Raw genomic sequence first — 20,851 nt, 5'->3', positions numbered from 1 at the left:
CGAGGTTTTCAGATGTAGAATTGTTGCAACAAAATTTACTCTTCATGGAAGATTATTACTAATATTAGCACGCATGCAAATAATATCTTAATAGGTTTTTTCTTTACACCACTGTCTAAAATGAAAATCTGAAGTTTTGACAACTCTCGTGGAACTAGTATCTCAGAAAGCATAACAACATATTAACTGTGAGATGGTAAAGTGACTTTTCCAGTAGCTAAAGTTAATGTAAATTGAAAATCTTTACTTCCTTAATGTGAGCTAGTTCCAAGTGAAACTGAAAAATTATGGGCAGGAAATGATTCTCAATTTGTATCTGATTTCATCATGAAAAGCATGCATTTCAAAACTACCAGAGTCAACTCTGGACCTGAGACTGCACTCTATCATGGAGTATAATAAAGCCATGTTTATATGCTTTAACATTATACAGTTCTAGATGGACAGTAATTAGGGGAGGAATATTAGTTTGATTTTATAAGGATGAATTGCTAATGGGTATCTGTATACAAAATTATTTTAGCTAATGGAATTGTCAATGGCACGCTGTAGATGACTTGTATTCTAGAAATAATGCCAGGTAAAATGCTTCAAACACAATCTTGAATGTTCCAGCGCTCCACCTTCTTCAAATTGTGCTACCAGGTCCAGAACCATGGTATTTTAGGTACAGGGCACAAAAGGTATTGGTAGCAACAAAAATAAATAAATAAATAGAAATCAACCAACAAGACAACAAACCACCACACCCCTCTCCTGCCCCTGTTGATGTTAGCAGGTATTAACATTCATTATCTGGGAAAACAAGCAATTATATTATTGGTTAATATTTATTTATTTTTTGACCAGCTTCAGCCCATGATGCAGTGAAATGTCAGAAATAGAATTATTTTGTAATTGTTTTAAATTTGGTACAAGACAGAAACCAGTGTTGCAGTATGTAGATGTAACAAAAACCACCCACACACACACACACACACACACACACACACACGGCTTTGGGTATATTTGTTTGATAATGTAGAAGACTAACATGGCCAAAACTAAAACTAGCTCAGGTACACACTAAATGATGTGCACTTTTTAACTTAAATGAATATGACCACAGAATTAACATACAGTGGTGTGAAAAAGCCTATGCCACAGCATCTCAATCAGATTCAGGTCAGGAATTTGACCACTCCAAAGTCATCATTTTGTTTTTCCTTAAGCCATTCAGAGGTGGACTTGGTGCATTTTGGATCATTGTCCTGCTGCAGAACCCAAGTGCGCTTCAGCTTGAGGTCACGAACAGATGGCTGAACATTCTCCTTCAAGATTTTTTGATAGACAGCAGAATTCATAGTTCCATTTACCACAGCAAATCTTCCAGGTCCTGAAGCAGCAAAACAGCCCCAGACCATCACACTACCGCCACCACCATATTTTACTGTTGGTATGATGTTCCACACCTTCCAAAAAGTTCAACTTTTGTCTCATCAGTCCACAGACTATTTTCCCAAAGGTCTTGGGGATCATCAAGATGTTTTCTGCCAAAACTGAGACAAGCCTTCATGTTCTTTTTGCTCAGCAGTGGTTTTCATCTTGGAACTCTGCCATGCAGGCCATTGTTGCCCAGTCTCTTTCTTATGATGGAGTCATGAACACTGACCTTCACTGAGGCAAGTGAGGCCTGCAGTTCTTTGGATGTTGTGTGGTGTCTTGTGACCTCTTAGATGAGTCGTTGTTGCACTCTTGGAGTAATTTTGGTTAGCCGGCCAGTCCTGGGAAGGTTCACCACTGGTCCATATTTTCACCATTTGTGGATAATGACTCTCACTGTGGTTTGCTGGAGTCCCAAAGCTTTAGAAATGGCATTACAGCCTTTTCCTGAATGATAGAGCTCAATTACTTTGTATCTCATTTGTTCTTTAATTTCTTTGGCTCATAGCATGCTGTCTAGCTTTTGATTATCTTTTGGTCTACTTCACTTTATGAGGTAGGTCCTATTTAAGTGACTTCTTGATTGAGAACAGGTGTGGCAGTAATCAGGCATGGGTGTGGCTAGAGAAACTCAGCTTTCCAAAGATTTGATAAACCACTGTTAATTTATGTTTAAAAAAAAAAAAAGATAATCAGGAAGGGGGCAAACACTTTTTCACACCACTGTATAACAATCAAAAGTCTACAATACAACTAACACAGCTACAATTCCTTTTCAAAAAACTAACTTAGATCATTTTAAAGATTTTTTTTTTATTACTGTGTATTAATGGCAACAAATCATAGCCTTGAACAGGTAAATATTATATTACCCATGATCACCAAGTAAATCCTAGTCGTTTTTTGGACTCCTTAATGTTGACAGTTTCATTCAGCTCCTTTATGCCTTGACTACTACTGCACACATAACTGGGCATCTGAACGCCAGACTCATCATGAACAAGATAACTTGGCCTAACTCCACTAAACATGGGGCCCAGTCCTCCACCGATGCCCTCCCGTGCAGCCTTGCGCAGTGCACGGGTGTTCCGCTGGGCCTCACTGGCTGTCTGGATCACTTGCTTGGCGTACCGCTGAAACTGATTCTCCTCTTCGGCAATAAGAGCAGCGTTGCTTGCCTCAAACTCCTCTTCTTCTTTTTTCATGCGCTGATCCTGTGCACATTTCTCAGCCTAGATATAGCAAAAGTGATGATTTATAGTAAATGTCACTTACAAAAGAAAACAAAAAAGGAATAATGAAAATGCTAATATTAAGACACGTTAAAGATGTGTTTAAACAATCAACCCACCATTTGATGTACGTAAATGTCTTGTAGTGCTTTGGCATTCTCTTTCATTTGTTGGGCCTTGAGGAGTTGTTTTTCAAGAAAAATGCTATCTGCTACTTTCTTTGCATTAAGCATCTCAATTGCATTCTGTTTCTCCTCTTGCACCCTGAGCTGCTGTTCTTGTCGCTGAAGCCATATAATTGAAGATGTGTTGTCAAAAATACAATTCACATGAATTGGTGAATCAACAACCAAAACAAACAAACATTTTTCAATATCCTTAAAAAATGTAAAACACCCAGAAAAAGTGCCAATTCGTTTAAAATATAAAATGTCAAATAACAGTTGAGTCTGATTATAACTCTCTATTGTTCAATCATTTTAACATTAGAAAACAGTCCCATAAATATTTTACCATAGCTTCTCTGTGTGTGGCTATGGACTTCAACATTGCTGCTTTCTTCTCATCCTTTTCTCGCTGTTGCTGAGCCTGCTTGGCTTCAGCTTCTTCCACTGCCTTGAAGATCAACTCTTCCTCATTAGTGGTCTGTTCCTGATGCTGGGCTTTCAGTCTCTCAGTAATAGCCTCTCTGTGTCTCTGGAACTCTCTGCCACAGAACAATGATGCCACAGATTACAGACTAGTACTATATTTACGCTCTGAAAATAACATATAGCAATCCAGAGTTAGTATATTTGTTTCTCATGTCAAAAAATAATCAGTGATCAATAAGTCTCTTATTTGCCATAAACAGCTAACAGTGGAAATAGACTTGCACCTACATTTGAGTCCAGACCAACAGTAATCTAATACAGTCATGTGAGGGCAATTTACTCTCCTGAAATATTAAGCAGTGTTTCTAAATATAGTTCTTAAAAACCTGTACCTAAACAGCTCTGCTTCTTTCTCTTTCCTGAGTTTCATCATTTTCTCTTTAGCTTTTGCAAAAAGCCTTCGACTCTCATCCTCCATCTTCTCATTCTGAGCCTCGGTCGCTTTGATGAGATCCCTGTTAGCCAGGTGTTCCTGTCAGAAAAAGCATGAATTAATTATTTTACTGCGTTTTGATGAGTCTGGACCTCTCCAAGGGCAAACATCACTATTCCAAGAAGATCATTTACAGAAAACAGTAGACTTCTAGAGAACCAAGTGATTCAATTTATTGTAATATTATAGTTGCTAGTATTTACAAAATATAATTACAATATATAATTTATAATTACAAAATTACAATATATAATACTGTAGTTGCCCATATGCAATAAATTCTAGAAGAAAACTTTTTGTAAACTTCTGAAATGGAATCTGTGTAAGCCTTACACAGTGAGCTCTCATGATGCTTCTCTTCTGCTCTTTCTTCTTCTGCTCTTGCATGGATTGCTCCGATAGATAGAGCTCTTCGAGTCGCTGCATTTCCTCTACCTGCTTTCTTTCCTCCTTTCTCTCTTGTTCTCTTGCATGCTTATGCTCCTCAATCCTAATAAAGATGGACAATGCAGATATTCTGTGGCAGCACAGGCGTGTTCCTCCTCGCAAAGTCAACAAGAAAACCCTGCTGGCTTTGTTCATGGCACTGTAGATCAATCTACAATACAGTCATTTAGCATCTGAGGCCATTTTGATGGCAAAGGTATTTTATTACATCAGCAGTTAAAACAGCTGGTTTAAAACTTAGATACAGTGGCGTGTCTTATACTTTACTGTTGTTTCAAACTCTCAGCGACCACCAGACACTTTCGCTTCTTCTCTAGGTCGTCCTGCTGCTCCTTCTGTAAAGTCTGCCTCTCTCTGTGCAGGATCATAGCCATGATCTCTTTATCTATATCCTTAGAGGCATTCTGTTTCCTCTGCTTCAACTCAATCTGGGCCTCCCGCTCCTTCAGAACCTCAGTCAACAGCAGGGCACTCTGGGGGTGGCATCATAATTGTTTTTTCAGGGCTGGACACACAAATCTGAGTCACTCTCATATTTGGTCCTACATCAGATTCGTATCCAGTTCGTGGCCATGCGACTTGAATGAGAACGGTCAGATTAGAAATCATGTGGATGTACATCACCATTAAAACAACAGTGGAGGAGTGAAACAGCTGTAATAACAGTAGCTGCGAAACACCTGTTTGCAGTTCTCCGGAGCAAAATGTGATGTACAAGTGACCTACTAGCACATCCACTTGGCGGTTTTAATACAATGGGTCATTTCATAGATATGGCATTTTTGTTGTTGGTGGCAGAGGTGCCTTGTGCAAAAGTGTATCAGTTTCATCATTTCAGATGCAATCACATTACAGACAGATAAAGATCACTTGCTATTATAAACGTGAACAGTCAAGACAGGCAAATCTGATCTGATCCGAATTTAATAATGTGGCTTGCATTGGTAACTTAACCTTAGACATACTGCAAAACCTGCTCCAGATCAGTAAGCCTGGGCAGCTTCAACTGCATCATCAATAAATGGAATTATTAGGGTAAAGGGTGAAGACATAACGCTGCATACCTATGTGTCAGTATGATGATATGTGGCCAAATCAAATACAACTGAGTAGTATGACACAATTGAAAAATAGTAAATATACTAACATGGAATCCTTTCACTCTGTCAGTCTGATAATATTGCTGGGCTTTTGCTTTCTCAATGGCTTCTCTTCTTTTTTGCTCTTGGTACTTTGCTTCCGCTGTATCAATTTGTTTCCTCTCTTCCTCCTCAATCTCTTCTCTAAGTTTCTTTGCCTCCAGTTTTTTTTGCCGTTGTCCCTGTAAATGCATGGCAGGCCTGCATTAGGAGCATTTCACCAAAGTATTTCGTTTGCAAGCGATTCTAAAGAGATATCCCCTGACACACCTAAGTGACTTCAATCACTCCATCTCATTTTAAGACAATACAGCAGAATACTCACAGCTATAGTATTGGGCCAGTTTTTGACCACTTCCTCAGAACGCAGGTGCAGGGCCGCCCGCTGCCTTGCTGCTTCAGCGCGACTGTCGGGGTGTCTGCTCACACCACTGACACTGGCTTGCAGTCGTAACCATTCGGATTTGGGCAATACTGTTACTTTGCGAATATCTACCGCTGGGCTCAGCTCACTTTTACCCTCCGCCAAAATGACTGTTGCAAAATAAGAGGTAGGCTTTGAAATTCAGAATGGTGACGACCAGCTAGTTAGCCAGGTAACATGATCTGAAAACTTTGTAAAAGTCTTTTGCTCACCTCTTCTGCTTGAACCTTTTCTTCGACCATACTGCACCATAGGTGCAGAGGCTGTTGACATTTTGACTGATTATTTGAATTCACTCTGGCAACATTTGATAAACGTGTTATTAGCTATCATTAAACTATAGTTAGCTAAATGTTTTTCTTCTGAACTTTTTCAGATAAGCAGTTAAAATATATTTAGCTGGCTGCAACCTTGCAAAGCATTTTCCTGGTCCACTATTGTTGCCTAGCGAGGTCGTTTACAAGTTACACTGTATCCATTGGCAACCTCAGAAGGTCGTGAAGAATACGACCCGGAAATCCTAACGGGTAAGCAGCGCAAATAACGTTAAAAACAACCACGGACAAATCGAATAAGCAAATAAACTAATTTGCACATCTGATACTAATACGACAAAAGATATTAAATCACAATATATCATTTTACAGGTCAAGTAAGAGCCAAAAAGAAATTCGGAACTCGTTTTTAAGATCAGGAACATTAAAAAAAACCCAACCTTTTGCAGCGGCTACGTGCAGAGGTTGGTCAAGTTTTACACGTTTTACAACATTTCAGTAAGGTTTAGGTCTGGACAATTCTAAATCATTATATTTTTTCCGATAGTTGCACTGCCCAAAAATAATTGTTTAAAAGATTTTCAGCAGTTCCTGCACACCATGATGTTCTCCGTTTAGCCTGAGCACAGCGCTCATATTCTGAGATCATTTTTCACTTTGCAGCTCTGCTACAGTTCCTGCCACTAACTCCTTTCTGACAATGCACTCATTGATACAGTTAAAAGATATGACTAATAAACACCATGCGTCTGCTTCTGCAAAATAAGATTCCATGAAAATATGGTATGTTGCAAAGCAAGATTCCTTTCTAAGGATGATTATTCCACGTCGCCTTGTTTTTGCTCCAGTTTATTTATTTATTTAGGCTACTTAATTTCTTTATTTTAAGAGCCTTCCACATGAATTAGCATAAACGAATGAATGAATATGGGCAAATGTGAACGAGAGGAAATTGTTTTCACATCACAATAATAATCTAAGTAGCTGCCTGTTTTAATTTAATATTTCTTGTATATTAAGTAGTCACATTAGAATGTAAAAAGATAGAGTGCTGACACGTGATTCTCCTAATTGGTTAGGCGCTTGAACGACAAAAAATAATCTTAAACAGATACGGTAGCCTATTTCACTATAAGAAATCCCCAGCATAGCTCTCAACAACAAATTATGTACAATGAATTCGGCGCTTAAAGGGCACGGGACTGTTGGGTAATTAATGCTTATTATTTGACTGGTTCTTTTGATCAAGTGGAGGCGGGCTTTGCTTTCAGCTGAGTCACTCTTACTGCCTGTTCATTCAAAGACCGCGACGTAAAATCAGTTCGTATATGCTCATCAGATCCCGCAAGCTGCACCCGTAAGACACGAAAAAATGGCCCCAGTATCAATCAAACGCGTTTTAATAAGTGAGAGTGTTGATCCGTGCTGTAAGACCATTCTGCAAGAAAATGGCATTGATGTGACAGAGAGGCAAAATATGAACCAAGAGGAGTTGATTGTCCAGATTAAGGTAAATTGATTATTTTATTTATTTATTTTATTTATTTATTTTTGCTATCACAATCTGTGCGAAATTTCATTGCGTTCTTCTGGAGTAGCGTATTGTATTTTCACACAACTTTTGAAACTTGGTTACTGTTTGACTACTGTCTTCGCTGCGCAGCGACCCGCCATTGGTGTCTCCTCATTAGGATGATGTAACATCACCCTGGCTGTGTCTGCAGGACTGCATGCATGCTAACGATATAAATGCAAATGAAATAAACCGAGTATCTTCCCGCATGGCTCTGAATAAATGCTTTAACGTACCAATGATTCAACGCCCAAGAGATATAAGCTTGTGTTTTGTTTTTTTGTTTTTTTACTTCGAATAGCCCAATTGTTTTTGTTTGACAGCAGCTGCGCGTATCCCGGAGTCCTGACCCGGCATAACCTGTCAATCTGACCCTTTCTGTTTGCTAGGATTACGATGGCCTAGTGGTTCGATCGGCAACCAAAGTTACAGCTGACATTATCTATGCTGCCAGTAACCTGAAGATCATTGGACGGGCTGGGACCGGTGTTGACAATGTGGACGTGGATGTGGCAACGAAGAAGGGCATAATTGTCATGAAGTAATGGAAGGACCTCGCACTTGTAGACAAATGGGTTCCTTGGCGTATTGGGGGGTGGGCAGCGTGTCTGTTTTGCATTGACTTCTCCTCTTGATGAGAGTTAATCTAATACTTGGGCAAAGTAGCATTTGAACTCATGGCAATAATCCAGAGCATACTGATATTTTTCAATAAGATGACAAATTTGCATACATGCACACTAGTGTTTGACACATCTGTGGAATTACTGGAATTTTGATACTTTCATGTATGGGATCAAATTGGTTATTAAAACCTGGTTCAAAATGGTCTACAATTGCATAAGTATGTTATGTTCTGGAGCCTTCTCCAAAGCTTGAATGATTGACCTTATCTAGGCCAATATTTTCAGTGGTAACCCTTTGTGTGTACCACTCCATTTAAATATCCTTTTTATTTGACAGTACTCCTAATGGCAACACCATCAGTGCTGCTGAGCTGACCTGTGCTCTTGTGATTAATTTGTCAAGGTAAGTAAAACCTGTAGCAGCTTGCAATATAAACCAGGCTAACTGTAACAAGTATTAATGATGGAGTTTGTTTTTGTTAAGTGGTTCTTGTGCATTTTAGTCTGCTATTTTAGAAGCATCTTGGTTTTCTAGATAATAACTGTCATATTTTTTTTTTCTTTTGAAGGCATGTTCCACAAGCTGTTATGTCAATGAAAGCAGAAAACTGGGATCGTAAAAAGGTACTGACTTGAATTTAAATTTGCATGCAATTGATGGTTTGGTGGGCAATTTGGTGTAAAGATGCTTTTTTTTTGCCTCTGTACTAATTAGATCAGACCACTGGGTAATTAATTCCATACAAGCTTTAATGGAGATGGGTCAATGTTTTGTTAATGATTTTGCAGTTTATGGGTGCAGAATTATATGGCAAAACCCTTGGAATAATTGGGCTTGGAAGAATCGGAAAAGAGGTGGCTTCAAGAATGCAGTCTTTTGCCATGAGGGTAACATCAGTTCATTCATGCATGTAACATACTGTTTGTACTAGAATTTTGGTTTTTGTCCAAGGACCAGACTACAACTTGTCACGTGTTTTATTTTATTTTTTAAAATGTATTTATTTTATTGCCAGACCATTGGCTATGACCCCATCACCCCTCCAGAAGTGTCTGCCAGCTGGGGGGTGGAGCAGATGTCTCTGGAGGAGCTCTGGCCCCAGTGTGATTACATCACTGTGCACACACCCCTCATGCCCTCCACTACAGGTGAGTATGGCTCAAACTGTGCAAGGCAATGAGCAGGTTGGAGATGTGGCATCAGTCTGTGTGTCTGTACTTTCTGGCAATATTAATTTAAACCTTGTTTATGTTCATTTCAAGTAGCATCTTGGACATTCATTCAGAATAATTCCATTCAAGTTATTGACATTCTTTTAAAGGAAAAACTGCAGAGGTGCAATCTAATTACTTTGACTTGATTGGTCATAGGATTACTTAATGATGCCTCATTTGCTAAGTGTAAGAGAGGTGTGAAGGTGGTGAACTGTGCTCGTGGAGGCATCATTGATGAAGCTGCTTTACTAAGGGCTTTGGAGTCTGGCCAGTGTGGAGGAGCAGGCCTGGATGTGTTTGTAGAGGTGAGAGCTCTCCAATTATTTTAAAAATGCCAGAATCAAAAAGTGGAGTACAGTTATTTGTGGTATATAACTCCATTCTGTGTGTTGAGAGGCATAATTTGGTCTTTAATACTCAGTATATGATTGGGAGACTTTCATGGTGCTTATATGTAATGTTGTTATAGGAGCCTCCAAAGGACTGGACCCTGATAAAGCATCCAAATGTTATCAGCTGCCCTCATCTGGGAGCCAGCACGAGGGAAGCTCAAGCTCGCTGTGGCCAGGACATCGCACTACAGATTGTGGACATGGTCAAAGGCAAAGCATTAGTGGGAGCTGTGAGTTTCACCTAGAACTCCAACATGTTCAAAAACAAAAATGCACAGCTGGGTTTCATGGCACATTTTTGATGCTGTAAAAATGTGGTGTCGATGAATTGACAATTCCATCCAATTTCAAAACAATTTTATTTATTCACAGAGAATAATCTCTTTACAGTGTAGGACTTGCATGGTTAACTATATCTATATTACAGTGTCATTTTCTCTTCCATATTGAGCTTGGATATTCTTTAAAGAGGGAGTTCACCTTATTTCACATTAGAACAAGAGAATGGACCCAGTCACAATGGAAATGTATTGGCCACTGCAATGGAAAATTGGTCTTAAGTTTAATTTGGTTTACCATAGAGGCATTTGTTGTGGAAAAAACATTTAAATGCAAATAATGATTAAAAATTGGTTGATACCTCTAGAAATGTCAAAAGATGTATCAAATGTGATGTTCGTTGAAGTTCCCATTATTGAAAATGATTTGATTTTTATTGTAAGTTTAACATGACTGGAAGACATTTTGATCCTAGTTTAACTGATTCCCACCCACTCTTGCCTAGGTGAACGCCCAGGTGCTGGCCTGCACCTTCAGCCCTGACTCGCAGCAGTGGATCCGTCTTGGTAAGGCCATGGGTCGGGTTCTTAAGGCTTGCTGCTCCTCCAAACAACCCTTCGCTCATGTCCATATCACCACTCAAGGTGGGCCTCTGGGCTGTGCCCAAAACAACAATTGCATCTCCTGAACCATAACTAATGAAAAAAATATATTTAAAGAAGTCTTTGTGGGTGCATATTTTGTTACTGCAGTTGAATAAAATTTTATTGTATTCACAAGAATGTCCCTGGTGTATTTTCAGTGGTTGGCCTTCTAGTGTTAAGTGTACTACATGCTTCATTTGAACTGTTGGCCTCTACTACAGCTTTTAATGTATTGTTGCCTTGATTTGAGAAATTGTGTGGAAACATTATAATGACGATTGTTGTTGGGTTGCCACTCAGGAGAGTGTTTGAAGAAATCAGCTGGGTTTCTGAGTTCAGCGGCTGTTGTTGGTCTGCTGACTGAGGGGCCTGAGATTGTTCCAAACTTGGTGAATGCGCTGCCTCTAGCAGAAGAGACGGGGATTACAGTAAGGCTGTGTGGTTTTAAGTATCTATGAATATCCACTTCTTGCCCACCCACACACAGCTTATATATTCATCAGTTCAGGTTGTGTAGATTCTGTACTTTCTGCACAGTACAGTTTAGGAGTGATAATCTCCCTAAGATATATTAATGGCATGTTTTTCCTGCAGCTTTACCTACAAAGTGAGTTATATTCTTCTGGTCTTGCCAACAGATAAAAAGAAGTCACAGTGACGAAGCTAAAATGGCCTGTATGGTGGAGGTATCTGTGAATGGCAGCATATATAAAGCTGTAGGCTCAGTACAGGCAGGGGTGCCTGTACTGTTGGAGCTAAATGGCAGTGTGTTCTGGCAGCCGGTCCCTCTCTCTGGAAACCTGCTCTTCTTTAAGGCCACAGGCTCACCTCAGCTCCTGTCATCTGTTACTGGTGAGCTAACTTACTCGCAGCTAATCACAACTTAATAAATTTCACGTGTAGGTGGTGAGAAACGGCAGTAATAAATTCAGGTAAATGTTTTAAATAAAATGACAATTACGATGCCTTACTTCTTCAGGTATCCTGGCAACAGCTGGTGTTGCGATGGAGCGCTTCAGTGCCTCCTCTGCCCCTGGTGATGACCAATGGTACTGCGTGGGGATTCCTTCTCAACTTGCAGATCTCAGCACTTTGAAGTCATTGGTGAAAGAGGCTTTACAACTCGCTATGTAAATTCTTGCTAACTGATGGTGGGAATTGCATTGCATCCTGTTTAACAAGGTTGACAAATTTAACACTAGGAAACCATTGTTGTAATGTGGAATTTACAAGGAAAAGTTTAGCATTGTTAAGCCTTATGTTTGGTCTGTAAAATACTAAATGTTTAGTAATTTGCAAACTACAGTTGGCTATTTTTTTGATGCACACACAAATAAAATGCTACGGATGAGACTAACAGAAGCAAAATGATTTAACCGAATTACTGAGTACAGTACCTGTTCATTGCACATAATTAAATAGTATATTTTTTGCCAAATTACAGAGAACGTAGATTTAAAACCACACTGGTAAAAAGTTCGACTAGATTTTCTAACTTTTTTTCACTACAGCCAAGTTTGCTAACAGACTTCGCATGTAACGTGAGGATAAACACGGACCACTAAACCGTTGTTCTAAAAGCTTTTTTTTTTCCTTATGTTGTAGAAATATAGATTATCGTTAATAAAAACGATTAAAAAAAAGTATGACAAGCAGAAGCTTTATTCACTTTTTACTGGTATCGTTTCTATTTTACGAATACGCTCGATATGTGTGTACACCCGTAGTTATTTTTGTTCTTTTATGTTCACTGTGTGTCCGGGACTGAAGAGTAACCTAGTATTGTAATGGTCCGATTCTCAGGTAACGGTCACAAAACAATGAAAATGAAAACGTGCAGAACGGATTCCTTCTGTCTTCTCGCGTAGTTTCACTTTAAAAGCTATATTATGTAATGGTTTTAGCCCTTTAGGATTAGATCCGATTCTGCCATGGCAACTGGCGAGACGCGTAGGTGCTGCAACATTTCCTTTTACAGTGTTATTTGTGTTTGATTTAGTAGCCTGTCTATTCGTATAGCCTCCCCCACATTTACTGCGTGTGCATGGAACGCTCTCTTTAGTTGGCAGCTATCATTATCCACGAGGCTGTGCAGAATCAACAACGCCCGGTGACAGCCGGGTGCCTCTCCAGCTATCCAGTGACCAAAATAGGAGCGCATGTCTCATCTGTCCCAGTGAGGCGCACGCGTGAGAATCTATGCCAATGAATCACATCGTTTTACCTTTTTAACGCAAGAAAACGAATGGTATCGCTCCTTATCTTCACATCAGGTAAGCTGAAATGCATCCAGTTATTAGGCTTTCTGTGAAGCTCGTTTTTTTTTTTTTTTTTTTTTTTCTCAAAACAAATATGTAGGTGAAGTTTGTTCTTGTCCTTAATGATGTGACAGCCGAATGTTTGATGCAGAACACCTTTTAAAATAGTGGTTTTAAAAAATGTTAACATGGTTAAATGTTTTAAAAATGCTTATTTTCTCTCCCAGTTATATAAAATAAATCATGTCAGGCAAGGATCAAGAATGTTACACCTATGAATTCTGTGATTACTCTCATTCATCTGAAGTTCTGGATGCTCTTCAAGGGTTTTACACCAGTGGCCTATTCACAGACATCACTCTCCGCTGTTGTACAGGACAGTTGTTCCATTGTCACAAGGCTGTGCTGTCAGCTCGTAGCGCCTATTTTAAGGTAATGTTCACCTTAGACATGAAGGAACGTTCACACGGTGTTATCAATCTGTTTGGAGTAGACGTTGAGATTCTGAGCGCTTTGGTAGACTATATCTATACCTCAAAGGTGAGCATTACGCAAGGCAATGTGCAAAGTCTCCTTGAAGCAGCTGACCTCCTCCAATTTAACTCCTTAAAGAAGGCCTGTGAAGAGTTTTTGGTGCGTTTTTTGGACATTGATAACTGCCTTGGAATGCACTCGTTTGCCGAGCTTCACGTTTGTGCGCTGCTAGAGCGTGAGGCGCGGAGGATCATGCTCAGCAGATTTGAGGAGCTGGTGCATCAAGAAGAGTTTCTGGGACTTGATCTCAAAAGGCTTACAGCTATGCTGTCCGTTGAGAACCTAAATGTGTGGAAGCAGGAGACCCTGATGGAAGCGGTGGTGAAGTGGGTTACCTCTGACATAGATTCTCGAAGAGGTAACGTTCAGGAACTACTGCAGTGCATCCAACTTGAGGTGGATAATATGTACCTCCAAACAGCTTTAGAAGTGCACAAAGCATGTAATGAACGTAAATTGAAATTCATCATTATGCAAGCAATGAACTCCTTTGGAAATGACTTCACTCTAGCTTGCAAAAAGCTCACATCATGCATGTACATCATAGGAGGATATTACTGGCACCCACTGTCAGAAATTCACATGTGGGATCCCATATCCAACACATGGCTTCAAAGGAAAGACATGCCAAACTACACAAGAGAGAGTTACAGCATCTCACTTCTCCATCCTAACATCTACGTGACAGGAGGATACAGGACACAGACTGTGGATGCGTTGGACACAGTGTGGATTTACAACACCGACTCAGATGACTGGACAGAGGGCCGTCCTATGATCAGTGCTAGGTACTATCACTGCTCTGTGCCTTTACATGGATGTATATATGCCATAGGCGGATACAGGAATGGTGCCCCTGCTTCTGACACTGAGTTCTATGATCCTTTAAAAAAGAAATGGTTCCCTGTGGCTGATATGATACAAGGTATGAAAAATGCACTAAAATAATAAAGAATTAAAAATAAGACTATAAAGATTTAACATAGAAGGGTATAGAATTTTTTTTGCCATCTATTATAATTTTATAATGAACTGTAAAAATCAAGAGAACTTATTTTGGCTTATGAGGTTTAAGCTATTTAAAACACAACAATAAGAAATTATGAAAGAAATTATAGAAACCATAATTTCTGCACTGTCAATACTAAGCATATACACAGACTTAGAGACTGCGCAGCAGCCTATAATTAGTGACGGCCATAAAAATATGACCCAGGGTTGTTAAAAAAATAAATTAAAAAATCACCAACTGGCTACTGCCAAGTTGAACTGTATGTTCCAACATGGAAAAATATGTATGAATCAGCCATGTTTGTTTATCTTTTGAAGGTGTTGGAAATGCTACTGCATGTGTGGTGCAAGACAGAATCTATGTGACGGGAGGCCACTATGGTTACAGGGGAAACTGCACCTATGACAAAATCCAAACGTACAGATCTGACATCAATGAGTGGAGCATTACAGCAATAAGCCCACATCCAGGTATGGGATCTGCAGTCATTTTTCTTCATGTTACAAAACAGCAACTATACTGTCATCTAGTAGCCTCGATCTTTCAGATATTCTGCACTAAATCTATTTTAAACATGGCTGCGTCCATGTGGGGCACCTGCTCTGTGGAGCATAAACTGGTTCATTTGAGGACTACAAAGCAATTTGATCCATTTCATGTGAGCTGTACTTAAATGTAAAAATGTAACAGCCTCCTTGCCAGTTACTTGCCTGTAACTGCACATTTCTAGATAAGCTTAGTGGGTGTGTGAGCATTTATTTAATACATGTAGTATAAAGCACCCACAAAGAAACTTGCCTCATGCTGAGTTCATATCAAATCATCTTCAAAACCATTAAAAGGAGAAAATCAACATAATCAAATGGTATAACAAATTCTTTATAAATCACTTAACCATTCATAAACCATTCCAGAGTATGGGCTTTGCTCAGTGTCACTGAACAACAAACTGTACTTGGTCGGTGGTCAGACCACGATCACAGACTGCTATGACCCAGACAAAGACGAATGGAAGCAGGTGGCCACAATGAAGGAGAGAAGGATGGAATGTGGGGCTGCAGTAATGAATGGGTGCATCTACGTGACTGGCGGCTATTCCTTCTCGAAGGGCACATATTTGCAGAGTATAGAGCGATATGACCCGGAGACTGACTGCTGGGAGGTAGTAGGAAATCTACCTACTCCCACTCGCTCACATGGGTGCATTTGTGTGTTTGCTGTCTAGCATCAATATGCTTCCTAAAAGATGCAGTGTGCTGTGAAATACTGAACACATTTCTGCGAGTTGTCTCGTGTAATGATCAGGAGGTTGATTTAATACTTATGCATTCCTAAAATGTTTCCAAAATGTTCTATACACACACACTTTGTAATTTATCATCTTATTAATCATCTTATTACTTACACAAGTGAATGTTGTAACTTGGAGATATATGAAAATATCAAGATGAAGACTGGTGAATTCATATTGTGAAAAACTTGCTATATGACTAAGATTCAAGATGAAAAGAGCGCATGAACTATTAAATGAGGCTATGTGAACTTTGTCACTTTTCTTCTAATCTTGACTTTTGATAGTGTTGAGATTTCATACGGGGGAAAAAATATTTAAATAATTAAGGCATATTTATTGTTAAATAAAATTGTTAATCTATAACTCCACTGTTTCTTGTTGACTTACTATGAACAGCTTTTGACCCTCCTCATGTACATGACCTAATTCAGCATCATATCAATCGGATACATTGCCATCTAGAGGAAGACACATATTACTCATATTAATAACATTTATTTTGAAATGCATCCACTATACAATAATCAAACAAACAGTCCCCATAAAAACAAACAACAATATTAGGAGAAGAGAGATCTGGCCCTAGCTTCATTTAGGAGTAAATCGAATGAAGTCTACCTGGATATCAACCTAGAATTTTTCGAAACAAAAATGAAAATAGCAGAAATGAGCAAATGAGTACTGATTTAGAACCCAAATTGGGACATATACATAAATGAACAAATGACAATGTCTTTCATCCATGTTGCATTCATATCTTTTCTGTGAATTTTCTTAAATAAAACCACATAAAGCATCAGATAATTTGCAGTACTTTCAAATAACTGCAGTACTAAAGAAAGTCAGTTTTATGGTGAATATTCATTGATTCTTACCGATTTCTTTTTGTGGAACTTATAGGATGCTGGGAGATCATATCTAAGCTCTGTAAATTAAATGAAGGCAAACATAGAGCTATTAGGGAATCAAAACTCTGAACACAATATGACAAGAACTATACTCTTTATATTTTATATATGACACATCAACCTTGTATATTAGATGATCTGCAAAGAGAATCTGCATGTATTACCTGCAATTACTTCCATTTTCACTTTCCAGTCACTTGCCTTCTTACTTATATGCTGCAGAAAAGCATAACTCGGTTCTAAAATTGTCCATTTGAGTGTACTGTACTTCTAACAGTAATAAGAGCACTTACATCCCTTGTGGTAGTCTTATGAAGAGAATACACTGCTCCTCTAGCCATGGAAATTGCTGTCTTCAGGAACTGCATGTCTATACCTTCAAATGAGAAACAGGACCAATGGATGCAATAATGACATAGTGAGTTTGACGGAATTTGGCATGATGCTTGACGTATCTGTCAGCCACTTGCAGTATTCTCTTACCCTGGTTATGTTTTGTGCCAAAAGGGGGGTTCATGATCACAGTGTCAAATTTCTTTGCAAATGATGAACCAATGGTGGAGACATCGGTCTGGACCGTGTCAATGTTTGACAGTTCAAATTCTTCCACATTTTGTTTAAAAATGTCTAGCGCACCACTGTCAATGTCAAACCCCACACACAGTCTGTTGGGAAAAATGGTAGTGCAACATTATAATTATCATATTATACTCATTAAAAGTGAGCTCCGTAACTTGTTTATTCTCACCCTGCATCCAAGACTGCTGCTCCTATGCTAAGCACTCCACATCCACACCCCAAATCAGCAACCAGTTTATTTTTAATGTCATCATATGTATTGTGGATGGTGTAGAGCATACAACCTGAGATAAGTGGAAAGAAATGAAACATGATACTACATACATTTTTTCTAACTTCATTAGATTAACAAAAGATTCCTGATAAATCATGAGGATTATTTAGAATAGGATATGTAATCAATGATATATAGTTTACTGAAGTGATTTCTCCAGTACATTACAATATACCTACCTGCTATATGGGGACTGGTAGGGTACTGTTCCAAGAGAATTTTTGGCTCCTCAAATCCATCTACTTGCTGAAGGCAACTTTCCAATTCTTTCAGTTTCATGAGGTTATGAGTCCTGAGAGCACTTTCAGTAGCTTACCTGCTAAAGTGTTTTGTACAGAATAAATGCAATGAGGGCATTCTCCAAGTGATGGAGAATGAAGGTAGACATTGGGTAGGTCTCAAAACAGCTCCCGAGTGCAGAGAATACTAATGGTATAGTCATACTAAAAATAGTGTGAAGGTACACTTTTTGTGGTTGTTTGGAGAACAGAATTAATGTTACAATGTTTGGACTAAGAACAGGGCCCTCGTCAGTGTACACAAATCTAGTCATTTTAATGTTATATTAGTACGTATATCCTTGATACATCCATCATGCTAGCGAATAGATTGGTAACTGACCAATATAGGAGTGCCATTTCAAAAATGTAAAATAGCATTGTTCAGGAACACTGATTTTGATGGTGTATTGGGGGAATTTTCCAGCGAGTAAAGTGCAGTGCACCAGCTGTACTAACAGGTGAAGTAGGGAACTCTTTGAAACATGCCAAATTGACTGTCTTCTTAATTAGAACTCAAGCAATCCTATAGCCAGAAAAGCAGTTTTCGTGCACCTTTTTGGCATTGTTTAATTCAGCAGAAAAACGTAACCTTTTTCGCTGTGTTTTCCTAAACAATTACATTTACAGCATTTAGCTGACGCTTTTACCCAAAGCAACTTACAATTATGAGTGAGTACAACTTGAGCAATTGAGGGTTAAGGGCCTTGCTCAGGGGCCCAACAGTGGGAACTTGGCAGTGGCAGGGCTTGAACCAGCAACCTTCTGATTACAAGTCAAGGACCTTAACCACTGAGCTATCACTGCCCTCATTGGTTCACATATACATTAGCTAGCGGCCATTGTGATAGTTGGAAAGGTGGCGTTGGAAAGAGCGACCAACAGATGTCCACCTCCAGCCTTGTGCTAATGCCCGGCCAGCATTGTCTAGCTTCCCCCGCCTCCATGTGGCCAAAGAGCAGACGTGCCATCACAGCGCACGTCTGGGGGGATCTTAGCGTACAGCCACGTATGAACAAACCAGCCCTGCAAATCTCAGGTGTCACATAATGCAGCGCCAGAACTTTGTGATCATAAACTACTAAAACCGAAGAGAGAAACGTCTTACGCGCAGGTAGGCAAGTATTTTCTGGACCTTTAACCCAGCTAGGCTATATATAGGCTATATATAAGCCTGAATTCTTCCTAAATAAACTTAGCCGAGCCGTTACTACTAGAAGCGTCTGAGCACACTGCATATGGTTTCACGGGAGATTCACGTAACTAGCTGGCCACGGCTTTCTTTGCCGGTAGATATGCAGAGCAGTAATTCGTTTAAAGGCACTTACATGCACATTCCGAGCTAGCTAGTAAACTGTTCAAACGTGTAGCGCCATATTTCGTTTCCCTGTATCCTACTTCCGGATTAGACGTTTTGTGCAATACGTCAAAACAAGAGTCCTGAGATTAGTGCGATATAGGTCTTAATCCATATCATTTTATGTTATTTTCACTGCTAAAATTATAGCGAAATTATATTCTGATTTTAACCATAGATGTGAAATATTTGCAATTCTCTTTTAAATTTACATAACAATTATATTCTTTTGTCATTCTTTCATTGTATCCAATATTTCCCAAACAGTCCTCAGAGACTTCTTAGACAGTGTACATTTTTGATTTATCCCATCTCAGCAGGCTTGTACCAAGCATTCAGAGTTCTTGTTTACACAATGAGACATGAAGGGAAGTGAGATAGAGCAAATCATGGACTACTGGGTTTTTTTAAGGAAAGGATTGGGAAAGCCTGACTTATACACTTTTTTCACAAAGCTTGGAATTTTAAGTCAATAATTTGCCCAGATCTTTGGTGGAATCCATAACAGAAATCCAATAGAAAATGTAATTGTATGTTCACCAAAAAGAACAATTGCATGATGATATTTGCTTTTAAATATTTAGCTTTATACAGGCTATTTCATATATTTGTATGCTTGCTGATAAGAAATAGGTTTTACCCATTCTGCTGCTGTATATATCATTCTTATTTACTCAAGAGTCCTGAACTCTCTCACTTTGTCTTAACCAGAAACCAGACTGTTTGAAGGCCCTCTCATCACAGGTCCTGTTTTTGTTTGTTTGTTTATTTGTTTGTTTGTTTAGTTTTTTGCCCTTGTTCATGAAGCAGGAGTGGAGACCATAAACAACATCAGAACATGTGAATGAAAAGCTGGTCAGTCCATTCCAGCAGCTTTAATGAGCCAGTGAGCCTGTTTTATTTTCTATTATGTGGGTGTAGAAGATGGTGTTTTTTAATGTATGCAATTTAAGTGTAGGGTGGAGCAGTATTTAGTAAGGAAGCATTTTCTAGCTTAAAATGGTTAAGGAGATTGAGTGTGAGTGACGAGGAGATGTGGTCAGAGCTGCTGCGGCGAGGAAACCTAAAGCCTGCTGTCTGACCAGCACCACAGTAACAGCATTGCTACCATTCTTCCTCCAAACCTCAGGCTAGCCATGCCAATTCTTCTCACAGAGTGCCCAGAGCCTCCCCTCCTGCTCTGGGTTGAATGGGGGCTGGAGGATTGTGCACAGACCGTGTGTACTGTAGAATTGGCAGTGAAGAAGATTCAGAAAACACCATTTTAGAATAAGAACACAAGAAATCAAGCAGTAAACAGGGCAAATGGGAGGAGGTAAATAACACTCCACAAGACATACACTACAAGGACAGTAACACAATTTTTGTACTGTAATAAACTCTAAATAGATGCGAATAAGATGAACCAATATGTATACATTAGTCAACATTTTTGCCTATGTAATAAAACATTAAATGTAACTAAATAATGGGGAGAGAAGAGGTACACGGCATCCTGGGAATCCTTACTGTGTTCCTCTATGCCTGGCCAGGAGCTCACAACCCCAGGGTCCCAATGGAAGACACCATTTAGCTGCTTTTAGCCGCTTTCTGTTCTACATCT

The 20,851-nt window shown here is 39.2% G+C and overlaps 4 protein-coding genes across 6 annotated transcripts; 2 read left to right on the top strand and 2 right to left on the bottom strand.

Moving 5' to 3' along the window:
- Positions 1 to 2,136: 2,136 nt before the first annotated feature.
- On the bottom strand, positions 2,137 to 6,212 carry ccdc173 (coiled-coil domain containing 173). Its single transcript, XM_027021120.2, has 9 exons — positions 5,963 to 6,212; positions 5,652 to 5,860; positions 5,335 to 5,508; positions 4,455 to 4,660; positions 4,074 to 4,230; positions 3,640 to 3,779; positions 3,168 to 3,360; positions 2,774 to 2,938; positions 2,137 to 2,654 (listed from the first exon to the last, which is right to left on the bottom strand). Exons 1-9 carry the CDS (start codon positions 6,021 to 6,023, stop codon positions 2,301 to 2,303), a joined length of 1,659 nt encoding a protein of 552 aa, XP_026876921.2. The 5' UTR covers positions 6,024 to 6,212; the 3' UTR covers positions 2,137 to 2,300.
- Positions 6,213 to 7,214: 1,002 nt separating this feature from the next.
- On the top strand, positions 7,215 to 12,412 carry phgdh (phosphoglycerate dehydrogenase). The gene is made up of 12 exons (XM_027021101.2): positions 7,215 to 7,535; positions 7,988 to 8,139; positions 8,562 to 8,627; positions 8,794 to 8,848; positions 9,014 to 9,112; positions 9,241 to 9,373; positions 9,596 to 9,744; positions 9,909 to 10,061; positions 10,616 to 10,754; positions 11,055 to 11,182; positions 11,393 to 11,606; positions 11,734 to 12,412. The coding sequence occupies exons 1-12, from the start codon at positions 7,398 to 7,400 to the stop codon at positions 11,886 to 11,888; spliced, it is 1,581 nt and encodes a 526-aa protein (XP_026876902.1). The 5' UTR covers positions 7,215 to 7,397; the 3' UTR covers positions 11,889 to 12,412.
- Positions 12,413 to 12,855: 443 nt separating this feature from the next.
- Positions 12,856 to 16,263, top strand: klhl23 (kelch-like family member 23). 2 transcript variants are annotated; one of them, XM_027021102.2, is made up of 4 exons: positions 12,856 to 13,027; positions 13,240 to 14,471; positions 14,876 to 15,028; positions 15,473 to 16,263. In XM_027021102.2, exons 2-4 carry the CDS (start codon positions 13,256 to 13,258, stop codon positions 15,781 to 15,783), a joined length of 1,680 nt encoding a protein of 559 aa, XP_026876903.2. In that variant the 5' UTR covers positions 12,856 to 13,027; positions 13,240 to 13,255; the 3' UTR covers positions 15,784 to 16,263. The 2 variants fall into 2 exon arrangements, with proteins under 2 accessions (XP_026876903.2, XP_026876904.2); XM_027021103.2 differs by having other exon boundaries at positions 15,529 to 15,568.
- An 84-nt stretch (positions 16,264 to 16,347) lies between these two features.
- mettl5 (methyltransferase like 5) lies at positions 16,348 to 19,295 on the bottom strand. Of its 2 annotated transcripts, none has more exons than XM_027021109.2 (8): positions 19,220 to 19,295; positions 17,793 to 17,932; positions 17,509 to 17,623; positions 17,244 to 17,425; positions 17,054 to 17,136; positions 16,925 to 16,976; positions 16,728 to 16,777; positions 16,348 to 16,482 (listed from the first exon to the last, which is right to left on the bottom strand). In XM_027021109.2, the coding sequence occupies exons 2-8, from the start codon at positions 17,890 to 17,892 to the stop codon at positions 16,441 to 16,443; spliced, it is 624 nt and encodes a 207-aa protein (XP_026876910.2). In that variant the 5' UTR covers positions 17,893 to 17,932; positions 19,220 to 19,295; the 3' UTR covers positions 16,348 to 16,440. The 2 variants fall into 2 exon arrangements, with proteins under 2 accessions (XP_026876910.2, XP_026876911.2); XM_027021110.2 differs by having other exon boundaries at positions 17,793 to 17,929; positions 19,220 to 19,279.
- Positions 19,296 to 20,851: the final 1,556 nt, after the last annotated feature.

The sequence above is a fragment of the Electrophorus electricus genome, chromosome 2, assembly GCF_013358815.1.
Source record: "Electrophorus electricus isolate fEleEle1 chromosome 2, fEleEle1.pri, whole genome shotgun sequence".
NCBI lineage: Eukaryota > Metazoa > Chordata > Actinopteri > Gymnotiformes > Gymnotidae > Electrophorus > Electrophorus electricus.
This window is presented reverse-complemented; position numbering and strand designations above follow the sequence as displayed.

What these genes read in the sequence shown, in the direction of transcription:
- ccdc173 (XM_027021120.2), bottom strand. Translation starts at nt 6,023, where the DNA reads ATGTCAACAGCCTCTGCACCTATGGTGCAGTATGGTCGAAGAAAAGGT. An exon ending in ACTGGCCCAATACTATAGCT is followed by an intron (nt 5,509 to 5,651) that starts GTGAGTATTCTG and finishes ATGCATTTACAG; the next exon opens with GGACAACGGCAAAAAAAACT. An exon ending in ACAGAGTGAAAGGATTCCAT is followed by an intron (nt 4,661 to 5,334) that starts GTTAGTATATTT and finishes TGCCACCCCCAG; the next exon opens with AGTGCCCTGCTGTTGACTGA.
- phgdh (XM_027021101.2), top strand. Translation starts at nt 7,398, where the DNA reads ATGGCCCCAGTATCAATCAAACGCGTTTTAATAAGTGAGAGTGTTGAT. An exon ending in AGTTGATTGTCCAGATTAAG is followed by an intron (nt 7,536 to 7,987) that starts GTAAATTGATTA and finishes TCTGTTTGCTAG; the next exon opens with GATTACGATGGCCTAGTGGT. An exon ending in TGTCCATATCACCACTCAAG is followed by an intron (nt 10,755 to 11,054) that starts GTGGGCCTCTGG and finishes GTTGCCACTCAG; the next exon opens with GAGAGTGTTTGAAGAAATCA.
- klhl23 (XM_027021102.2), top strand. Translation starts at nt 13,256, where the DNA reads ATGTCAGGCAAGGATCAAGAATGTTACACCTATGAATTCTGTGATTAC. An exon ending in TGTGGCTGATATGATACAAG is followed by an intron (nt 14,472 to 14,875) that starts GTATGAAAAATG and finishes TATCTTTTGAAG; the next exon opens with GTGTTGGAAATGCTACTGCA. An exon ending in AGCAATAAGCCCACATCCAG is followed by an intron (nt 15,029 to 15,472) that starts GTATGGGATCTG and finishes AAACCATTCCAG; the next exon opens with AGTATGGGCTTTGCTCAGTG.
- mettl5 (XM_027021109.2), bottom strand. Translation starts at nt 17,892, where the DNA reads ATGAAACTGAAAGAATTGGAAAGTTGCCTTCAGCAAGTAGATGGATTT. An exon ending in ATAAGACTACCACAAGGGAT is followed by an intron (nt 16,977 to 17,053) that starts GTAAGTGCTCTT and finishes GCTTTTCTGCAG; the next exon opens with CATATAAGTAAGAAGGCAAG. An exon ending in GAAAATGGAAGTAATTGCAG is followed by an intron (nt 16,778 to 16,924) that starts GTAATACATGCA and finishes TTTAATTTACAG; the next exon opens with AGCTTAGATATGATCTCCCA.